The 18,606-nt window shown below is 39.7% G+C and overlaps 1 protein-coding gene across 3 annotated transcripts in view; it reads right to left on the bottom strand.

Moving 5' to 3' along the window:
• The window catches only part of LOC127574687 (septin-7), a 103,885-nt gene that overhangs the window by 8,291 nt on the left and 76,988 nt on the right, over positions 1-18,606 (bottom strand). For all 3 annotated transcript variants that reach the window (XM_052023959.1, XM_052023957.1, XM_052023958.1), the window contains 2 exons: positions 11,180-11,231; positions 737-862 (listed from right to left, as the gene is read on the bottom strand). In XM_052023959.1, the coding sequence (XP_051879919.1) occupies positions 737-862; positions 11,180-11,231 (178 nt within the window). The remainder of the gene's footprint in view (positions 1-736; positions 863-11,179; positions 11,232-18,606) is intronic.

The following is an 18,606-nucleotide window of genomic DNA, read 5'->3' as shown; positions in this document are numbered from 1 at the left end:
AGGTTGAAGACAGGTGGTTGATGGTGGACTCAGTGGGCCAAAAGGCCTATTCCCATGCTGTGTCGCTATGACAATTAAAGCAGCATAGGTGCATTGACTGATGGGCTCAGACTGCAGTGCTCTCGGTAGGAATTTGCCTGTCCAGTGAATTGCTCTTGTTTAAGTAGATGGCAGAGGAGACTATGGAATGAAATGATTAAACATCTCAGTGGCTTGTGATACCAATAGATATCACAATGTTATTCTGAAGATTATGAATCCGTGCATTAATCCTAAAACTGGTAAGAGTGCTGTGTTTCATTTAAAAGTAACTCCACGTTTTGAATAAATGCAGATGGACAACACAAATTGAACTGCAAGCCCCTCCTTACAGGCAAGGCCAATGTATAAGAAATTTTATACTTGCTACTTGTACATAAAAAAAATTAAGCCAACAATTACCACGGATATATTTATCTCAGTGAATGATGCGAAGAGCCAAACTTTTGGGAAGCCATACTCTGGGTTAGAAAAATGTTTCTTGGAGGAGTGGAACAAAGACAAAAGTATTTTAAGCCAGGAGTTGCATAAGGTTCCCAGATGTTTGCTTACTGAAGACACCATTTTGTACACCATGAATGAACAGAAAGAATTTCCTCCAGATATGTAGAACAAATCCTGCAAACAGTTTCTGTAAAGAAGTTAGTTAAAAGGTTAAGTAAATGCACAACTGTAAAGAGAATAAAAGGTGTCTTACTTGGTTAACTGTCCTTTGTTTTTATTGTTATCAACGCCATTGTATGTAACTGCAGCCAACTTTCTGCTCCTATAGTTTTCATAATGAACATTGTTGGTTACATCCTTCAGGTCCTGCATGTGGGTTCTGTGTAAAGTAGGGAACAAGGTTATGTCTGATGGACAATTTATAACCACCGAATATCTTTGCAAACCAAGTTCCACAAGTACTGCCAATATTTAACCAAGGTGATTAAAACAGATTTCTTTTTACCTTGGATATATAAAGCATTCAAGGTCACAATAACAATAGATTAAAATTCTACTTCAACATATGCTACCCTCATTCAAAATGCTCACCCAATGAATCATATTTCATTCCAACATCCATTTCTGGTGGAAATATTTCTGAACAGCTGACAAGCTGAGACAAATTCCAAGGTACTCCATTGGTAGTTACCAAAATCTGTTAAAGGCTGGCAAGAGACTCCTGTTTGTCACAGAAGCTCCAGCAGTACTCATACATATCAGCTGGCTGTGAGTTACCCTACAATCAAAGTCTTAGGGTGTGTGTGCCAGTAGGCACATTTGTGCTGAGTTGCAACATTCACTGTTCATCCATAAACTCTTCATTTATTCTCTTTTAAAGATGAAGCAGGATACAAATAATGCTTTGACCATTAAAGACTTCAAACTTACAACAAAAAGGAAGCAAGACTAAAGTATAGAGGCTTGGTCAGAGCCAAGCATTTTAGCTGAGCCAGTTTTATAACAGAAGAGTGTTTGTTCTAACTCCCTATTTATACTACATTGCCAAAGTAAATTGCATCAATGTTCAAACTTATCCTTAGAGATATTCCCTCAATTATATCCACTCAAAAATAATGGGCATTGCTCGGAACAGACATGGCGCCTGATGAGCAAGGATATAATTTAACTTCCCAAAATATACACAAAGCAAAAAAAAATGCTGTCCTTTGCTTTCTGCTTTCCTTCCTTGTACTAAACAATTTTGAATCACAAAATCTCTAACATGGAAAGGATAAAAGCGTCTTTTGTGACTGTGTTCAACACTCCATTTGCAGGACACCCCTCATATTGAACACATTCTCACTCCAATTCTGAAATGTTGGTGAACATGTTAATTTTCAAAGTCCTACCTCCCTGAAACACTTGATACCCTCCCAGAAACACCACTATTTATCAAACACAGACCAAATGCAACTGTGAAATCAATTAAAGACCATGTTCAACTTGCTTATAAAAATATTCAATTCCAAAGTCTGAAGCCATTACCAATTTAGAGTAGAATAAGATATAACACAGAATTCCTGTCTGTCAAGGATCTAAAAAAAAGGTTGGATTTGGGAGACAACATTGTTCAACAATTTAAGCACTTCATTTAGTAATTCTTCATGTACTGTACAGTCACTTGCAGCAGCTTCTGATTCTCCCACATGTTGGGGGAGTGGCATGCTGCAACTGGTTAGAGTGCAATGTATTATTGAACTGGAGCATTACACCTTGGGATAAAGTTGAATGGCTAAATATAGTCCTTTCAGTTCCCCCAAACATGCCTTTCACCTCCCTCCTTATCACGCCACCCACTCCTCTCTCTACCTTTTCCCATCAAAGTATAGTCCTTTAAACTTTTATTCAGCATTTGTGCAGAGCTCCAACCCGTCTAGGTCACGTTGGATTAACTGCAGTCTGTGCCAAGACCATAGTAGTTCAATCCTGCTCCCTCTATGTAAAAACCTTTTTCACAACATAAATACATCCAAAAGTCATTAGAAAGTGACCAGAACCCCACTGAACAACCATTTCCATACATTAAGCTGTAACAAAGATAACACACACCAGTGGATTTGCAGACTGGAAAATTGCAGTAGAAATTCATTTCTTGGTCGAAGCTAACTTTTCCCTCAGACTGTTACCTTTAAGACTAAGACATTCAACCAACAATAAAGCACAACAAAAGTACAGCAGGTATATGAAATATGAGGGAAGACCATTGTATAAGGTTAATTCCCTACTGTTAATATAGCATGGCTTTCATAAATTGTCGGTATATTGCTTCTAACTGCAGAATTAACTGTTAATAAGATATAGAATACTAATGGAGTTTTCATTTGGAGGGTGAGCTATGGGTGGAAAACAACAAATTGTCTTTGTGCTAAAAATTACTTCACAAATATAGACTAACAATGATCCATAAATGTTAATCGAGCTTTTTGTACTCAAACATTTTTTGCATCAACATACGTGACATACTTGACTGCTTTTGAAATTCTGAAACAAAGAATAAATTATTGATGAGAGAATGTAAATGGATATAGCTGACGGAGGCAATCAGATGCAGTTTGATAGCTGTCAAAGTTACCCACTGTCATAGCAGACAGCCCTGAAAAACAGAATTGCAAAGGACAACCTAAGAGTCTTGAATTAAGGTCTTTAGAAATAACCGATTCAGGACAAATTCTGATTACATTTGTCGACAGAATTACTGGTATTATTTCAGATCACAATCTAGAATTAAGTCCTTTTTTTTGTTCATATGTTGCTGCTTTGAACAATACCGCTGGAAGCAGCTTTCAAAATGTGCATTGAGACTCAGTATTAGATCAATTCCCCCATAAATCTGGCCAAATAATGCCTTAAAGCTATTCTGGAGTGAAATAAACAAACAAGAGGACATATTATTGCATGTTGTTCACATTACTGTGCTCATTCTCCCAGCACGTGTAGAAGCCTTACAAAGCTACTACTTTTACAGATACAAACGCCCAGCCTCCCAAAACAGACTGAGAAAAACATGTTAATGGGAAAGGCACACTTTTGGAACTGCAAAACTTAAAACTGAGGTTGAGAGTAACAAATCATTTGCAAATGGTTACAGACTTAGGTTACTTTGGGTTTTCATTTTAATGAGGGTACAGCTGTGAAAGAAATACTGGGATGATCTCCTAGAGGCATCAGAAGACCTTATATGGGTTTGGGAATGTGTTTGCTACACAGCTTTGCGGCATAAGTCATAGCAATAATGGCTGACTGACCGTACTGCTTACGTGAAGAAGAATTTCCAGCTCAAACATAATTCTCGTCCAGGCACAATGTCAACTATTTAACATGAAACTGAAGTCACCTGTTGGCCAGATAGGCATGGTTGCTTTGAATTAACAGAAATAAATCTTAATGCTGTCAATCATTCTCTCCGTTACAGGAAGGCTGTTCAATGGAACGTAGCAATAGGCCACATTATGCTACAAAGCCAGAGTCTTTTTTCCCCAAATCAATCCTCTAATAAATTGCCCTCAGGTGCCAAAGGGACATGATTAGGATGCCACATGACATTTATGGTTGCAAGTTGATATTTTTGGTGGTTGTCACTGACTGCAGCTCTATGCCAGTGGAATGTTGTGTTCAGCTTCATATCAAGTAAGTTCTATGTTACATCCAGCAGAAGTGGTGACTCACAAATGCTGCTCAGTAATTGATGGTCATGGCTCTGGAGGCTAGTTCTAGTTGAAAACTTCACATAAATTGTTATGGTTCAGTTCTCGACCATGTTGCATTTTATGCGAATGAAAGACAATGTCCTGATTTAATCACCATCTTGAACTGGAACTAATGAAGCTTGTAGTGCCACTGGGATTACTTCAGTTTTCAATGACAAGCCTCTGCTGCCACACTGCACCATTTTCCTTTCATCATGTGGGGACAAATTTTAAAGAGATATAGGAACCTTTATTTTCCCACAAAGAATCAACTGCTCAACAGCTGAGGTTGCAGGGTATCAAAGTACGGAATAATCAGAATGAGACTGGAAATGCACTGCTGGGTGACCAGGAAAGAGTGACTTCTTGGTATTGAAATTGCTGTTCTCTCTCTGTCTCTCTCACACACACACACACACACCAGGAGGGGCATATATTTTATGAAACTAGGAAGAATCATTAAGAGTAACAATAAGTTATTTATAAATAACTCAGCTTTCATTGGAGGCAGGACTGCATGACTGCTCAAGAAGACCCTGTTCATGAAACAAGATGTATGCTGCCAGATTTAAGAAATTATTAGAATTGCAAGCCCTACCTGTAAAAGAGAATAACAGGACTAGCTTAAAAATTACAGACTGTTGATCCCAACACTTACTGCAGGTAAAATGCTGGAGGTTATTCTGAACGGCACCATAAATCACCTAAACACAAACCTAATAGGGCCAAGAGGCATGACCTTGGTGAGGAAAGGTGTTCAATGATTGTGTTAAAATGGCAAAGTCTGTGGCTAAACTAACTTGCTTTGATAAAGGAAAAACAGTAGCAGCTATTGAACATAGAACACTGTAGCACAGTACAGGTCCTTTGGTCCATGATGTTGTGCCAACCTATATAAACCTACCCCAGGATCAATCTAACCCTCCCCTCCTACATAGCCCATAACCCTCCATTTTTCTTACATCCATGTGCCTATCCAAGAGTCTTTTCTGTCTTTACAATATTTTTTATTGAATCCATGAAAAAAAGAGTACATGCATCGAGAATAAAAATACTTCTGAATACATTGTATTAAATCGTACTGAGATTACAATACCCTGAATTAATAATCACATATAGTAATTAGTTAATAAAGGAAGAAAAAATTGAAATATTTTATTATAAAAAAATCTACTTCCACTACCAAAACCCGAAGCTGTTAGATGGAAAAAAACAAGGAAAAACTTTTAAAAACGTAACCATGTCAGCAAATATCTGCATTTTAGTCTCCAAATCAGAGATTTTGAAAATAATTCAAAAAAGGTCCCCACAGGGTTTGAAAGTCTAGGTTAGGTCCAAAAACTAAACAGTGAATCTTCTCTAGATTTAAGTATGACATAACATCCTGTAACCATTGAGCATGAGTAGGCGGAGTAACTTCCTCCCATTTAAGCAATACAGCTCTCCTGGCTATAAGAGAAATAAAAGCCAGAATATGCAAGTCAGAAGCCTTCAAAATTATATTTTTTTCTCTAACAATCCCAAATAGTGCAGTCAAAGAATTAAGTTTAAAGTTTATTTTGAAAAGTACAGAAAAAGTATGAAAGACCTCTGTCCAATATTTTTTAAGACTCTGACACGTCCAAAACATGTGAATTAAGGAAGCCACTTCATTACTGCATTTGCCACAGTAAGGAGATATGTCAGAATAAAAATGGGATAATTTATCTTTAGGCAAGTGAACTCTACGGACCACTTTAAATTGAAGGAGAGAATGACGAGCACATAATGACAAAGTATGAACCAACTTGAAAATTTCATTTCAAGTTTCCTCAGAAATTGACATCTGCAAATCTTGTTCCCAAGCGTTTTTAATTTTATCTAGTGGGTCCTTACTCATTCCTAGTAATCTGTCATAAATATTAGATATTGAGCCATCCTGAAAAGGTTCCAAATTAAAAATGTTCCTATTGTATCAGTCTCTACCACCACCCCAACAGTGCATTCCAGGCACCCACCACTCTGAGTAAAAATCCTACCTCTGACATCTCCCCTAAACTTTCCTCCACTCACCCTAAATGGATGTCCTCTGGTAATGGTCATTTCCACCCTGGGAACAAGGTGCTGGCTGTCCACTTTATCTATCCCTCTCAATCTTATACACCTCTATCAAGTCACCTCTCATCCTCTGTCACTCCAAAGAGAAAAGCCCTAGCTCACTGAACCTTTCCTCATAGAACACGTTCTCTAATCCAGGCAGCATCCTGGTAAATCTCCTTTGCACCCTCTCAAAAGCTTGCACATCCTTCCTATAATGAGGAGACCAGAACTGAACACAGTACTCCAAGTGTGGTCTGACCAGAGATCTATAGAGCTGCAACATCACCTTGCGGCTTTTGAACTCAGTACCCCGACTCATGAAGGACAGGACACCATACGCCTTCTTAATCACCCTATCAACTTTTGCAACAACTTTGAGGGATCTATGGACTTGGACACCAACACCCCTCTGTTCCTCCACACTGCCAACAATCCTGCCATTAACCTTGTACTCAGTCTTCAAGTTCGATCTTCCAAAGTGTGTTGCTTCACACTTTTCCGGATTGAACTCCATCTGCCAATTCTCTGCTCAACTCTGCATCCTGTCTATATCCTGTTGTAACCTACGACAACCTTCTACACAATCCACAACACCTCCAACCTTCGTGTCATCTGCAAACTTACTAACCCATCCCTCCACTGCCTCATCCAAGTCATTTATAAAAATCACAAAGAGCAGGGGTCCCAGAACAGACCCCTGAGGAACACAACTAGTCACCAACCTCCAGGCAGAACACTCTCCATCTACTAGCACACTCTGTCTTCTGTGGGCAAGCCAATTCCAAATCCACATAGCCAAGTCTCCATGGATCCCATGCCTCATAACTTTATTGATGAACCTACCATGGGGAACCTTGTTAAACACCTTACTAAAATCCACATACACCACATCCACTGCTCTACCTTCAATTTGTTTTGTCACCTCCTCAAAAAATTCAATTAGGCTCAAGAGGCACAATCTGCCCCTCACAAAGCCATGTTGGACTATCCCTAATAAGACTTTGCTTCTCCAAATGCTCGTAATTCCTGTCCAAGAACTCTCTCCAATAGTTTATCCACCACTGACGTAAGACTCACTGGTCTATAATTACCAAGATTATTCCTATTATCTTTCTTGAACAACAGAAACACATTTGCCACCCTCCAATCCTCTGGTACCACTCCTGTGGCCAGGGAGGACGCAAAGATCATTGTCAGCACCCCAGCAATCTCTTCCCTTGCATCCCATTTTAACCTAGGGTATATCCCATCCAGCCCTGGGGACTTACCTATCCGAATGTTTTTTTGGGAGCTCCAAAACTAACTCCTTCTTAACTTCGACATGCTCCAGCACATTAGCCTATTTTATGCTAACCTCACATTCGTCAAAGTCCTTCTCCTCAGTGAGCAATGGAGCAAAGTATTCACTTAAGGACCTCCCCTACCTCCTCCACCTCCAGCCATGTTTCCCGCTTTATCTCTGAGCAGTCCTACCCTCACCCTAGTTATCCTCCTGTTCTTTACATACATATAGAATGCCTTGGGGTTTTCCTTAATCCTACTCACCAAGGCCTTCTCATGTCCCCTTCTAGCTCTCATAAGTCCCTTCTTAAGCTCCTTCCTGGCTACCTTATAACACTCCAAAGCCCTGTCTGATTTTTGCTTCTGAAACCTTAAGTATGCTTCCTTCTTCCTTTTGGCTAAATGTCCCACCTCTCTTGTCATGTGCATTTAAGTGACGGAAAAGCATTAGTGGCATGAATTGATTAATATTTCCAAAACCAGTAAATAATATTCATGGTGATTAAATTAAGTGACAAAGTGGAGAGTCAAGTTTTCAGGGATTAAAATAGCTTAGAATATTGGGCTGAGAAATGATATTCAATAATTAGGATGTAAACCAATGATATTTAACAGTTTTATTTGTGAATAAGAAAAGATGATCGTCTCTGTCTGAGGATTCAGTGTTAGGCAGTCAGTCATTTTATTTTCCTGAACTGAACTTTGGGATGGAAATGCACTGCCAGTGAATGGCTGAGGCAAAGACTTTTGGTTCTTTACAGGAAAAACAGCATTAATTTTTCAAGGTAGAGAAATAACTTGATCTTTGCCCAAACTGGGACCAAAGATGAATTACAGAAGTGAGATTAGGGTGTTGGCTGTTGACATCAAGGAACACCGGGTAAAACTGAAGTCAATGGGCATCAGGGGGGTGGCACTCCAATGGACAGAGTCATACCTCGCACAAAGGAAGCTGATTGTGGCTAAGAGATCAATCATTCTTCAGCAGTTCTTCATGGCAGTGTCTCAGTCCAACCATCTTCGTCAATGACCCTTCTTTCATCACAAGGTCAGAAGTGGGGGGTGGTCACTGATGATTATACAATATTCAATTCCATTCACAGCTCCACAACAAATGACGCACCATGGCTTGGTATGGCAACTGCTCTGCCTAAGACTCAAGAAACTGCAGAGAATTGCGGACACAGCTCAGCACATCACGGAAACCAGCTTCCCCTCCATGGACTCTGTCTACATTTCTCGCTGTCTCAGTAAAGCAGCCAAAATAATCAAAGACTCTACCCATCCCAGACATTCTATCTTCTTCCCCCCTACCATTGGGCAGAAGATACAAAAGTCTGATAGTATGTATCATCAGGCTCAAGGACAGCTTCTATCCCATTGTTCTAAGATTATTGAACAGTCCCCTAGTACGATAAGATGGACTTTTAACCTCACAATCTACCTCATTATGGTATTGGTATATTATTGTCACTTGTACTGAGGTACAGTGAAAAGCTTGTTTTACAAACCGATTGTACAGATCAATTCATTGCAAAGTGCAGTTACATTGAGTCAGTACAGGACTTGCACCTTATTGTCTGCCTGCACTGCACCTTCTCTAACTGTAGCACTCTATTCTGCATTCTGTTATTGCTTTTCCCTTGTATTACCTCAGTGTACTGTTGTAATGCAATGATCTGTATGGATGACATGCAAAACAGTTTTTCACTGTACTTTGGTATACGTGACATTAATAAACCAATTTACCAAAATTTACCAGAAGTAGTCCATGCCTACAAGCAACAGGACCTAGACAACATTCAGACATGTGCTGAGGCAAGTGGCAGGTAACATTAATGCCACGAAAGTGTTGAAATTACCATCTCCAACAAGAGCCTAATCACCAACTCTTAGCACTTAACATCATTACCATTGCTGAACACCCAGATTCAACATCTTCGGGGTCAGTGATCAGAGACTCACCTAAAGCAGCCCCATAAGTATTGAGGCTGCAAGAGCAGGTCCAAGGCCAGATAGCCCATGGCTAATGACTAACCTCCTGACAATACAAAAGGTTGCCCACCATCTCAAGGCACAAGTCATGGAATCCTCTCCACCACTTAAATGGAGGAATAATGCCATGCTAACTCTCAAGAAATATTTATCATTAAGGACAAAGCAGCCTACTTGATTGGCAAACAAACTACCACCCTCAACATTTAGAATCATAGAGTTATAAACCATGGAAAAAGAGTCCCTTCAGCCCAACTTGTCCATGCTGACCAAGGTGCCTTTCCGAGCAAGTCCATTTGCCTGCATTTGGGCCATATCCCTCTAAACCTTTCCTATCCATAAATCTGTCCAAATGTCTTACATGGGCGTATGTCTGACTGTCAAAGGCTACCTCCCAATACCCCCACCAGATATAATGATCAAAGGAATGATACAAATATACCAATTGTTAAAAGCATTGACAAGCTGGATCCTAAAACACCGCTTTCCAAGACCCATGTCTGGGATGCATCTCAGCATGGCTAATGAATGTTGGTCTTCACTGCAAGGAGAATCAAATAGGGAAGGTTTGATGCAACTTTACAGGATACTGGTGAGACTGCACCTGGAGTACTGCATACAGTTTTGTCTCTGTATTTAAGGAAGGATGTACTTGTAGTGGAGGCAGCGCAGGGAAGTTTCACTGGGTTGCTTCCTAGGATGAAGGGGTTGATGTTTCAAGAAAGGTTGAGCAGGTTGGACCTGTACTTATTGTTGAGAAAAATGAGGGGTAATCTTGTTGAGGGGGCTGACAGGTGATGCTGAGAGGTTGTTTCCCCCCAGTGAGGGTATCTTGACTAGGTGGCATAGTTTCAGAATAAGGTCCACTTCAGATGGAGATGAGGAGCAATTTCTTCTCTCAGGGGTTGGTGAATCTTTGGAATTCACTTTTCCAATTGAGGAAGTCAATGGATATGGGGAGTGCATGGGAGAGTGGTATTGAGGCCAAGATTGGATCAGCTATAATCTTATACGATGGCAGGTGAGGGGCTACTGGCCTACTCCTGCTGCTAGTACTCTGCTGAGATTACAGACATTTACAAAGAGTGAGGAAAACTGGGAATGAACTGCCCTAATTTTAAAATCAATCGAGATAAGAAATCAATGGAAGGATTTAGGCATGAGCTGTGTGTTTCATTACTGGAACTCTTGGGACAGCCAGCTGAATAGAAATCATCTTTTCAAATACTACACACTTATGAGCCAACAAAATACAAGCAATTCATAAAGCATGGTTTTTAAATCGTTAAGAGGATAATGAAGGAGGAGGAAATACTAAGATGCAATTGAAGGGAAGTTAATCCCCGTCACTAAATGCACCTGCTTTGCAGGTGGTTTAAAACCAATCTTGAAATTCTTTATAGTTTTATTACAACAGCCAGCAAAACCCCAAGTACAGATGTAAAATCCATTATAACCTTGTGCACTTTTAACAGATGATCTTCTCAGAGATTAGCACAAGGAAATTTTCAATGCTACTTTGGAATCCTTTTTAAGCAAAGGTTTTGCATGAGAAAATTACATTAGCAGGCTCCAAGTGACAATAAGCATCGACTATTATACTTGATTCTTACCTTATCAGCATGTTTCGTAGAATTGTGAAGTCACAGTGCTCACTATTTTCAACTGTAAGAGAAAAATTTGTTTTAGAAATTAAATACTGCACATTTTCATTGAGTTATATAGCACAGAAACAGGCCCTCCGGCCCAACTTGTCCATGCTGAACAAGATGTCTATCTACAGTAATCCTATTTGCCTGTACTTGGCCCATATCACTCTAAACCTTTCTTATCCAAATGTCCTTTAAATGCTGGAATTGTACCTGCCTCTACCAACTCCTCTGGCAGCTCATTCTACATACCCACTACCCTTTGCACTTATATGCAAATGCATTTATATAGTGCCTTCCACAACTTTAGGATGGCTTAGCATACTTTGAGGTATAATGTTAGAAGAACAGCAGCCAATATCCACACAGCGAGCTCCCACATGTGGTGTCTACAGTCATGTAATCTGTTTTAGGAACATCAGCTGAGACACAAGGATTGATGAAGGCTGCTGTGCAGATGGTGCCAAGAGATATTTTTCTGAGAAATCAAAGAGTCTCAGTTTAATATTTCACCAAAAGATAGAGCCTCTTCATTACCAGAACCATGGCAATACTCAGATATTTGTGTTTAAGTCCCTGGAGTAGAATTGTCCCTATAATTTTCAGACTCAGAGGTGAGATTTTTTTTACTCTGCAGGAATAAAGCTGTTGTTGTACAAATGCACTTTGGCAAATATTTGAAATACAGACCAAAATCAGTCATTGCCCTTGTACAACAATTTCCAATAAATGGTCATGCAAGGGACATTATAAAGAAAATGCATCAAAAGAAACTAGAATGGTTCTTGCCTAAGTGGTGTGCTTGAAATGGCACACATTGCCTACAAGTCCCAGGGAGCTCCAAGCTGAGATCTAACTAGGCTGGTGGTAAATCAGCCAGAATGATAGAGGTTTCAATGTTAAGCTCTCACTGAAGACAACAACATTTTATTGAAATGATGATGCTCTAAAAAGTAGCCCATTTAGCCCCTCATGCTTGCTGGAAAAAGCACTGATATCTACTATAACTGGTCTTGAACAATTCACCACAGCAACAGGACACATGAAACATTGGTCTGCAGAATGAAATCAAGAACCAAGCACTTTAAATTCATTTACATTTAGTCAATGCAAATTCTGACTCTACATAACTTAACACTTGTTTACCAAAACAAATCGAATGAAAGGTGACCCAGAATATTAATACACCTTCTCTCTCCACAGATGCTGCCTGATCTGCCAAGTATTACCAGCAATTTCTGTTTTTTTAAAATCAAAAGCGCTTTTAACTCAGTCAATAGAAATGTAGCTATCAAAGCCCTGTGTGCTTAGCTTGCTAGGCACAATTATGACTCAAACAATATTAATACAAGTTACGAAAAAGGGACCATGAAACACTTTTTTCCCCACAGAAATAGCACAAGAACAAGCAGAAATCCAAGGTCAGCCAATGAACAATTGTAAAATAGATACATGGTTGAATAAAGTTTCAATGATCAATAAATGCAAAACCATCAAACCTCCTTGGAACCAGCTCATGCCATGCTACCTGCTCAGTCTTTTGCCTTTTCAAAGCCACAATTCATTCAGGGTACAGTAACAGAGGCTGAAGTGCAGCTTATTAAAAGGATGCTAAGGCAGAGATTATTTAACTTTCCTCTGTGGGAACCCTCCAAACAATGAGACACCCCAAAATAAAAATAAACTACATTTATCACTGCAAAATAGAACTAATGTTAAAACAAAAATATGAATAAATAAGGAAGACAAAGTCCACAATACTTCTGGGATTAGCCAAGAAACAGAGGGTATGAAGCACAAAAAAAAGCCAGACGTGAGAGGGGCAAATGCTTAGGCAGTATACACTGGCTTGTCAAGAACCTTACCTCCACAGAATTTGATGACAGACACTGAAACCAGCACACCACAGCTGATCTGGTTGGAGAAAGGAAGCAGCCTTTTGCTCCTCTACCAATTACAATGAAAATTACAAACCAGATAAAATTAATACTGTGAGTCTCTAAACAAAAGTTCAAAAATGAATGAATTGCTCTGGCAAATTCAACAAGGTGAGAAAGCATTGAAATCACAGTAAATTTGAGTGAATTCTCCCTTGTCCAATCTTCACATGGAAGATTTAAAACGAATAAGCTCATCTCCTCCATACCATTCACAAACAATCTATCCGTGGGTTGCTGACAAGCCAATTCTTAATTGCCCAGAAGATGCTGGTGAACCACTTTCTTGAACTACTGTGGTGAATCTGGTGACAGAACTCCCATTGGGCTAGAGTTCTAGGATTTTGACCTAGCGACCATGAAGGAACAATATAACGTGCAACTTGGAGGCAAGTGATCTCATACATATGTCTTCCTCATACCACCTGTAATAATACAAAATTTCATGCATGGGTTGCCCTAATCTCACAACCATCTCCATCCATTAGCTAAAAATGAATCTTTCAGCTTAAAATTTCCAGTTATGAGTAAATCTCAATGCTGACCATGACAAAATACTTCACTTACTCAATTTCTAACAGGGCATTATAGAGAAGGACATTCTTCATGACCCTCTGCGACAAATAACTGCCATGAGCATAAAATCTTCACTGCAATTAATAACTTATGTACAGTGTAAAAATTAGTTTATTAAATCCAATTTGGATATAAAATGACACAAAAGGTATACAAAAATCAGCCTTTGGCGTTTGGTTAAAGTCAACACTAAAGATTCAATGAAAACCTCACTTCCACTAATGACAAAGGTTCTGCCAGAATAGAACTGGAAACAGAAACAACCCAGCTCCTGCTGGGTGCAGACCACAGAACAAACTGTCCATAAACCCAGCCTATGCTGTCAATATTACTCTAAAGGACAGATGATGTTGATAACAGAAATGCAGCTGAAGAGTAGGCTCACAGGAAGAGTTGAATCCCCCTGCACAACCTTCACAAGGAATACTTGCACCTTCTCAAATACAGATAAAGCATAACACAACAATTCCCTGCTGCATTTTGCAATTGTCAGTGCACTGTTTCTAAAGATGGTGAGCCTCGACACGACATTCTATGGCACCCTTCCCAAAGTGTCACTTGACTCAACCTGCAAACCTGGCAGCAAACAGGACCAATGAACACTGAAGACTTGAATCGTTCTTGATCTTTACTGAAAAAGCCTACTAAAAAAATTCACATTTTCACACTGATAAAATTGTTGGCAATTTGTTTTATAATGTCAACTATGCATTTTGTTTTAAGAATGTGGATTTTAAAATCTGAACATTATGCCTCGTCTACTGACCTATCGCATCTGTTTGTGGACACACGTCCACAATAACTGTTTAAATAACGTGGATGGGGGAATCTATGTTAATAAAAAATGCAGGCTGCAACTGACAATTTTGAGCATGTAGGTATTATTTACTGTGATTGTCAAGTTGGCTGCAATTTATAATAGAACTTGAAAGTTGACACATTGCCTAGATTGATTAACGTTGCCAAACAATGACAATAAAAAAACTGAACTGAACCAAAGATGAAACTGAAAAATTCAAGCCCTAGTTATAACAAAAGCTCAATTCTATAGCCACAGTGTTAACTCTGTACATCATAGAAATATGGGGTGCAAGGACAAGCCAAAGAACTACAGGGCTGGTGAGCCTAACATTGTGGTGGTAAGGTTACTGGATTGGATTGTGAGAGACAGGATCTACCTGCATTTGGAAAGGCAAAGACTGATTAGGTATAGTCAGCATGACTCTGTGCATAGGAAATCATGTCTTAGGGATTTGGTTTGCATGCCCACAACTTCCTAACCTGTACGTCTTTGGTACGTGGGAGAAAACCAGAGCACCTAGAGGAAACCCATGCAGACACGGAGAACATACAAACTCCTTACAGACCGTGGCCCGAATTGAACCCAGGTCACTGGCACTGTAAAGCTACACTACTGGAACTGGGGGTCTTACATTATAAGGAGAGACTGGATAGGCTGGGGCTTTTTACCCTGGAACACAGAAGGCTGAGGAGTGACTTTATAGGTTTATGAAATCATGAGAGGCATAGATAAGGTGAATGGTCAAAATCTTTTTCCCAAGGTAAGGGAGTCTAAAACTAGAGGGCACAAATTTAAGAAGAAAGGGTTTAGATTCCAAGGAAACCCAAGGGGAAAGTTTTTCTCCACACAGAGGGTGGTTGTTATCTGGAACGAGCTGCCAGAGGAAGTGATAGGGGTGGGTACAATTACAACGTTTAAAGAACATTTAGACAGGTATATGGATGGATAGATAGGAATAGTTTAGAAGGATATGGGCCAAACACAGTCAAAGTGGACCAGCTCAGGTAGACAACTTGGTTGGCACAGATGAGTTGGGCCAAAGGGCCTGTTTCCAAGTTGTATGACTCTAAACACAACTAGAGGTCATCAGATAGGTTGCTTGCAACTGAAGGCAGGAACTTGGGTCAAATCTTTCTCAAGGTTTACACACCCGCATTAGTTCTCGTGGATGAGATTAACAAGCCTTGATGTACAAGGATAATTTTGCTTTAGAACTGGCTCAGTATTAAATTGGGTGCATCTACTTAACAATTTATTAGATTAAGAACTGTTTGTTGCATATCAGCACCCAGCAATAACTGGAAGAATTTAACCACAGATTCACAAATTTTCTTTAAAGCAGATTTATACCACAGTCAACTAAACAAATTTTATATCCATCATGCTATTAGAGGTCATATGAAAGCAAATGATCATATGCAGGGCAAAGGATATGTGAAATTCAACTGTAAGTGATTATTCCATCTTTCCAACAGACTTAGATTTCCAACAACACAAGATTACTAATGGCAGTCCAATCACATCTCCATCTACCAGAAGTCTCGGTCACTGCCCTTTCAGTCCAGTCACTGCAAACACCAGGAAGCAACAGCCACCAGCCACTCTCTGAACTACATCTTCACTCCAACCTACAGATAAGATACAATCTTCCAATCTCATTTTGCCACTGGTGCAGCTACTTCTGCACTAAAGCCAGGGCATTCAATTTCCTGACAGCAGAACACTTCAAAGACTGGAAGTATTTCCTCTGCAGCTATCCCTGAAAATAATGTTCTTATAGCCACTACATTCAACTCCTACGTGCAAAGAGATTTTTGGCTGAATGAAGATTGTTTGCATTAAGCCAAAAGGATATGGATTCTTTGCCAGCCTTGCTTCTTAGCAGAATAACAGAATGCAACTAACATATGTTTTTTGAAACCAGATAACTTGTACAATGATAAATTAAACAATGTACAAAGTTAAATACAAACAAAATAAATCTGTTGCCACTGAACAAACATTTAATTTAGCTATATAAATAGGAAACTGACAGATCAGAACGTCGAATATTGTAAGATACAGCCACAAACACACATCCTCCACAATCCGCCTTTAATCTGAGAACAAGGCTCATCCATGTGTCATGTACGGCCCCAACTAACACACACATGCAAGATTTGGTACTGATATGGGGCTTTATCAATTGAAATGGCTTCTTTCATTTCCTGTTGCAGTTGGTTTAGTTCATTTGCTGCACTTCAAGCAAATTAATAAACTACGACACCATTAGCAAATTATTTGCAACTAGTTCCATTTAAGGGTCTTATATAATGTCATTCCTCACTTCTGGGAATCCACTAGTAATGAACAACACCCATCAGGTAAATTAGACCCACAGTCTTTAAGCAGAATCTAAACAGGCTCAACTGAAGCGTTAGAGATTGTTATTAAGAAGAACTGTTAGAAAATTTCATTTGATTTGAACACTTATCACACATATTTAGCAGCTATACTCTTGGATCACTAAACAGAACAATTTGGAAAACAGATTTTTTAAACTGAAATATTAAGAAAGCATCATGGAAAAAGGGTTCCATTAAGTCATTGAGTTGGAGATTGGTATACAGAATTACAGCCAACAAGAACATTTAGAACATCAGCTACAAGCCCTGTTCCATTTCCCTTCTCCCTCACATCTTTGTCTGGTTTTCCTTATTTATGCCATTCATCCCAACAACTTGTGGTGCTGAGTTCCACATTTGTGCATACTTTTGGGTGGTCCAAATTATGCATCAGAGCCTTATTTCATTTTGTTGACCTTGCAGAATATGGAGCTGATTAGCTGATTAAAATTTCAAAGCAGCTTACAATAGAATAATTACACTGGTACCCCTGCTTAGCGCTACCCAGGTTCATTATAGTGCTCTTCAACCTCCAGTCCCAACACTCAGGAGGTATATACTCTCTATTCTTTAACAAAAGACATCCTCACTGTTGTGGCAGGAACCTTGCACCAATCCCTGCCTGCCCCCAACTGCTGCATGGTGCTATGCTGGGAATCAGGGTTCAAACAGCAATCACTGCAGGATGAATTCTATCATATATCAATATGATAGAATTCACCCTGCAGTTTGAGAGACAGAAGATAAAATCGGATGTATCAGTATTATAGTTGAGTAAAGGTAACTATAGAGGCACGAGAGGGGAACTGGCCAAAGTTGATTGGAAGGGGACTGTAGCAGGGATGACAGTAGAGCAGCAATGGCAGGAGTCTCTGGGAGTAATTCGGAAGACACAGGATCAGTTCATCCCAAAGCAGCAGCAGCATTCTAAAGGGAGGACAAGGCAACAGTGGCTGAGAAGTCAAAGACAGCATAAAAGCAAAAAAAACGGGCATACAATATGGCAAAAATTAGTGGGAAGCTCGAGGATTGCGAAGCTTTTAAAAACCAATGGAAGGCAACTAAAAAAGCAATAAGGGGAGAAAAGATGAAATATGAAGGTAAGCTATCCAATAATATAAAAGAGGACACTGCAAGTTTTTTCAGATATATAAAGAGTAAAAGAGAGGCAAGAGTGGACATTGGACTACTGGAAAATGGCACTGGAGAGGTAGAAATGGGGAACAAAGAAATGGCAGATGAACTGAATAAGTATCTTGCATCAGTCTTCACTGTGGAAGACACCAGCAACTGCAAGAAATTTGGGAGAGTCGGGGCAGAAGTGAGTGTAGTCGCTATTACTAAGGAGAAGGTGCTTGGGAAGCTGAAAGGTCTGAAGGTGGATAAGTCACCTGGACCCGACGGACTACACCCCAGGGTTTTGAAAGAGGCAGCTGAAGAGATTGTGGAGGCATTACTATTGATCTTTCAAGAATCACTAGAGTCAGGACTGGTTCCAGTGGACTCGAAAATCACACGTCACTCCACTCTTTAAGGGAGGGAGGCAAAAGACAGGACATTATAGGCTGGTTAGCCTGACTTCAAGTGGTTGGTAAGATTTTAGAGGTTTTGCAGTACTTGGAAGCACATGATAAAATAGGCTGAAGTCAGCATGGTTTCCTTAAGGGGGGATCTTGCCTGACAAATCTGTTG

Source organism: Pristis pectinata, chromosome 9 (genome assembly GCF_009764475.1).
Source record: "Pristis pectinata isolate sPriPec2 chromosome 9, sPriPec2.1.pri, whole genome shotgun sequence".
NCBI lineage: Eukaryota > Metazoa > Chordata > Chondrichthyes > Rhinopristiformes > Pristidae > Pristis > Pristis pectinata.
The sequence above is the reverse complement of the archived record's forward strand: the minus strand, read 5'-3'. Positions and strand labels throughout refer to the sequence as shown.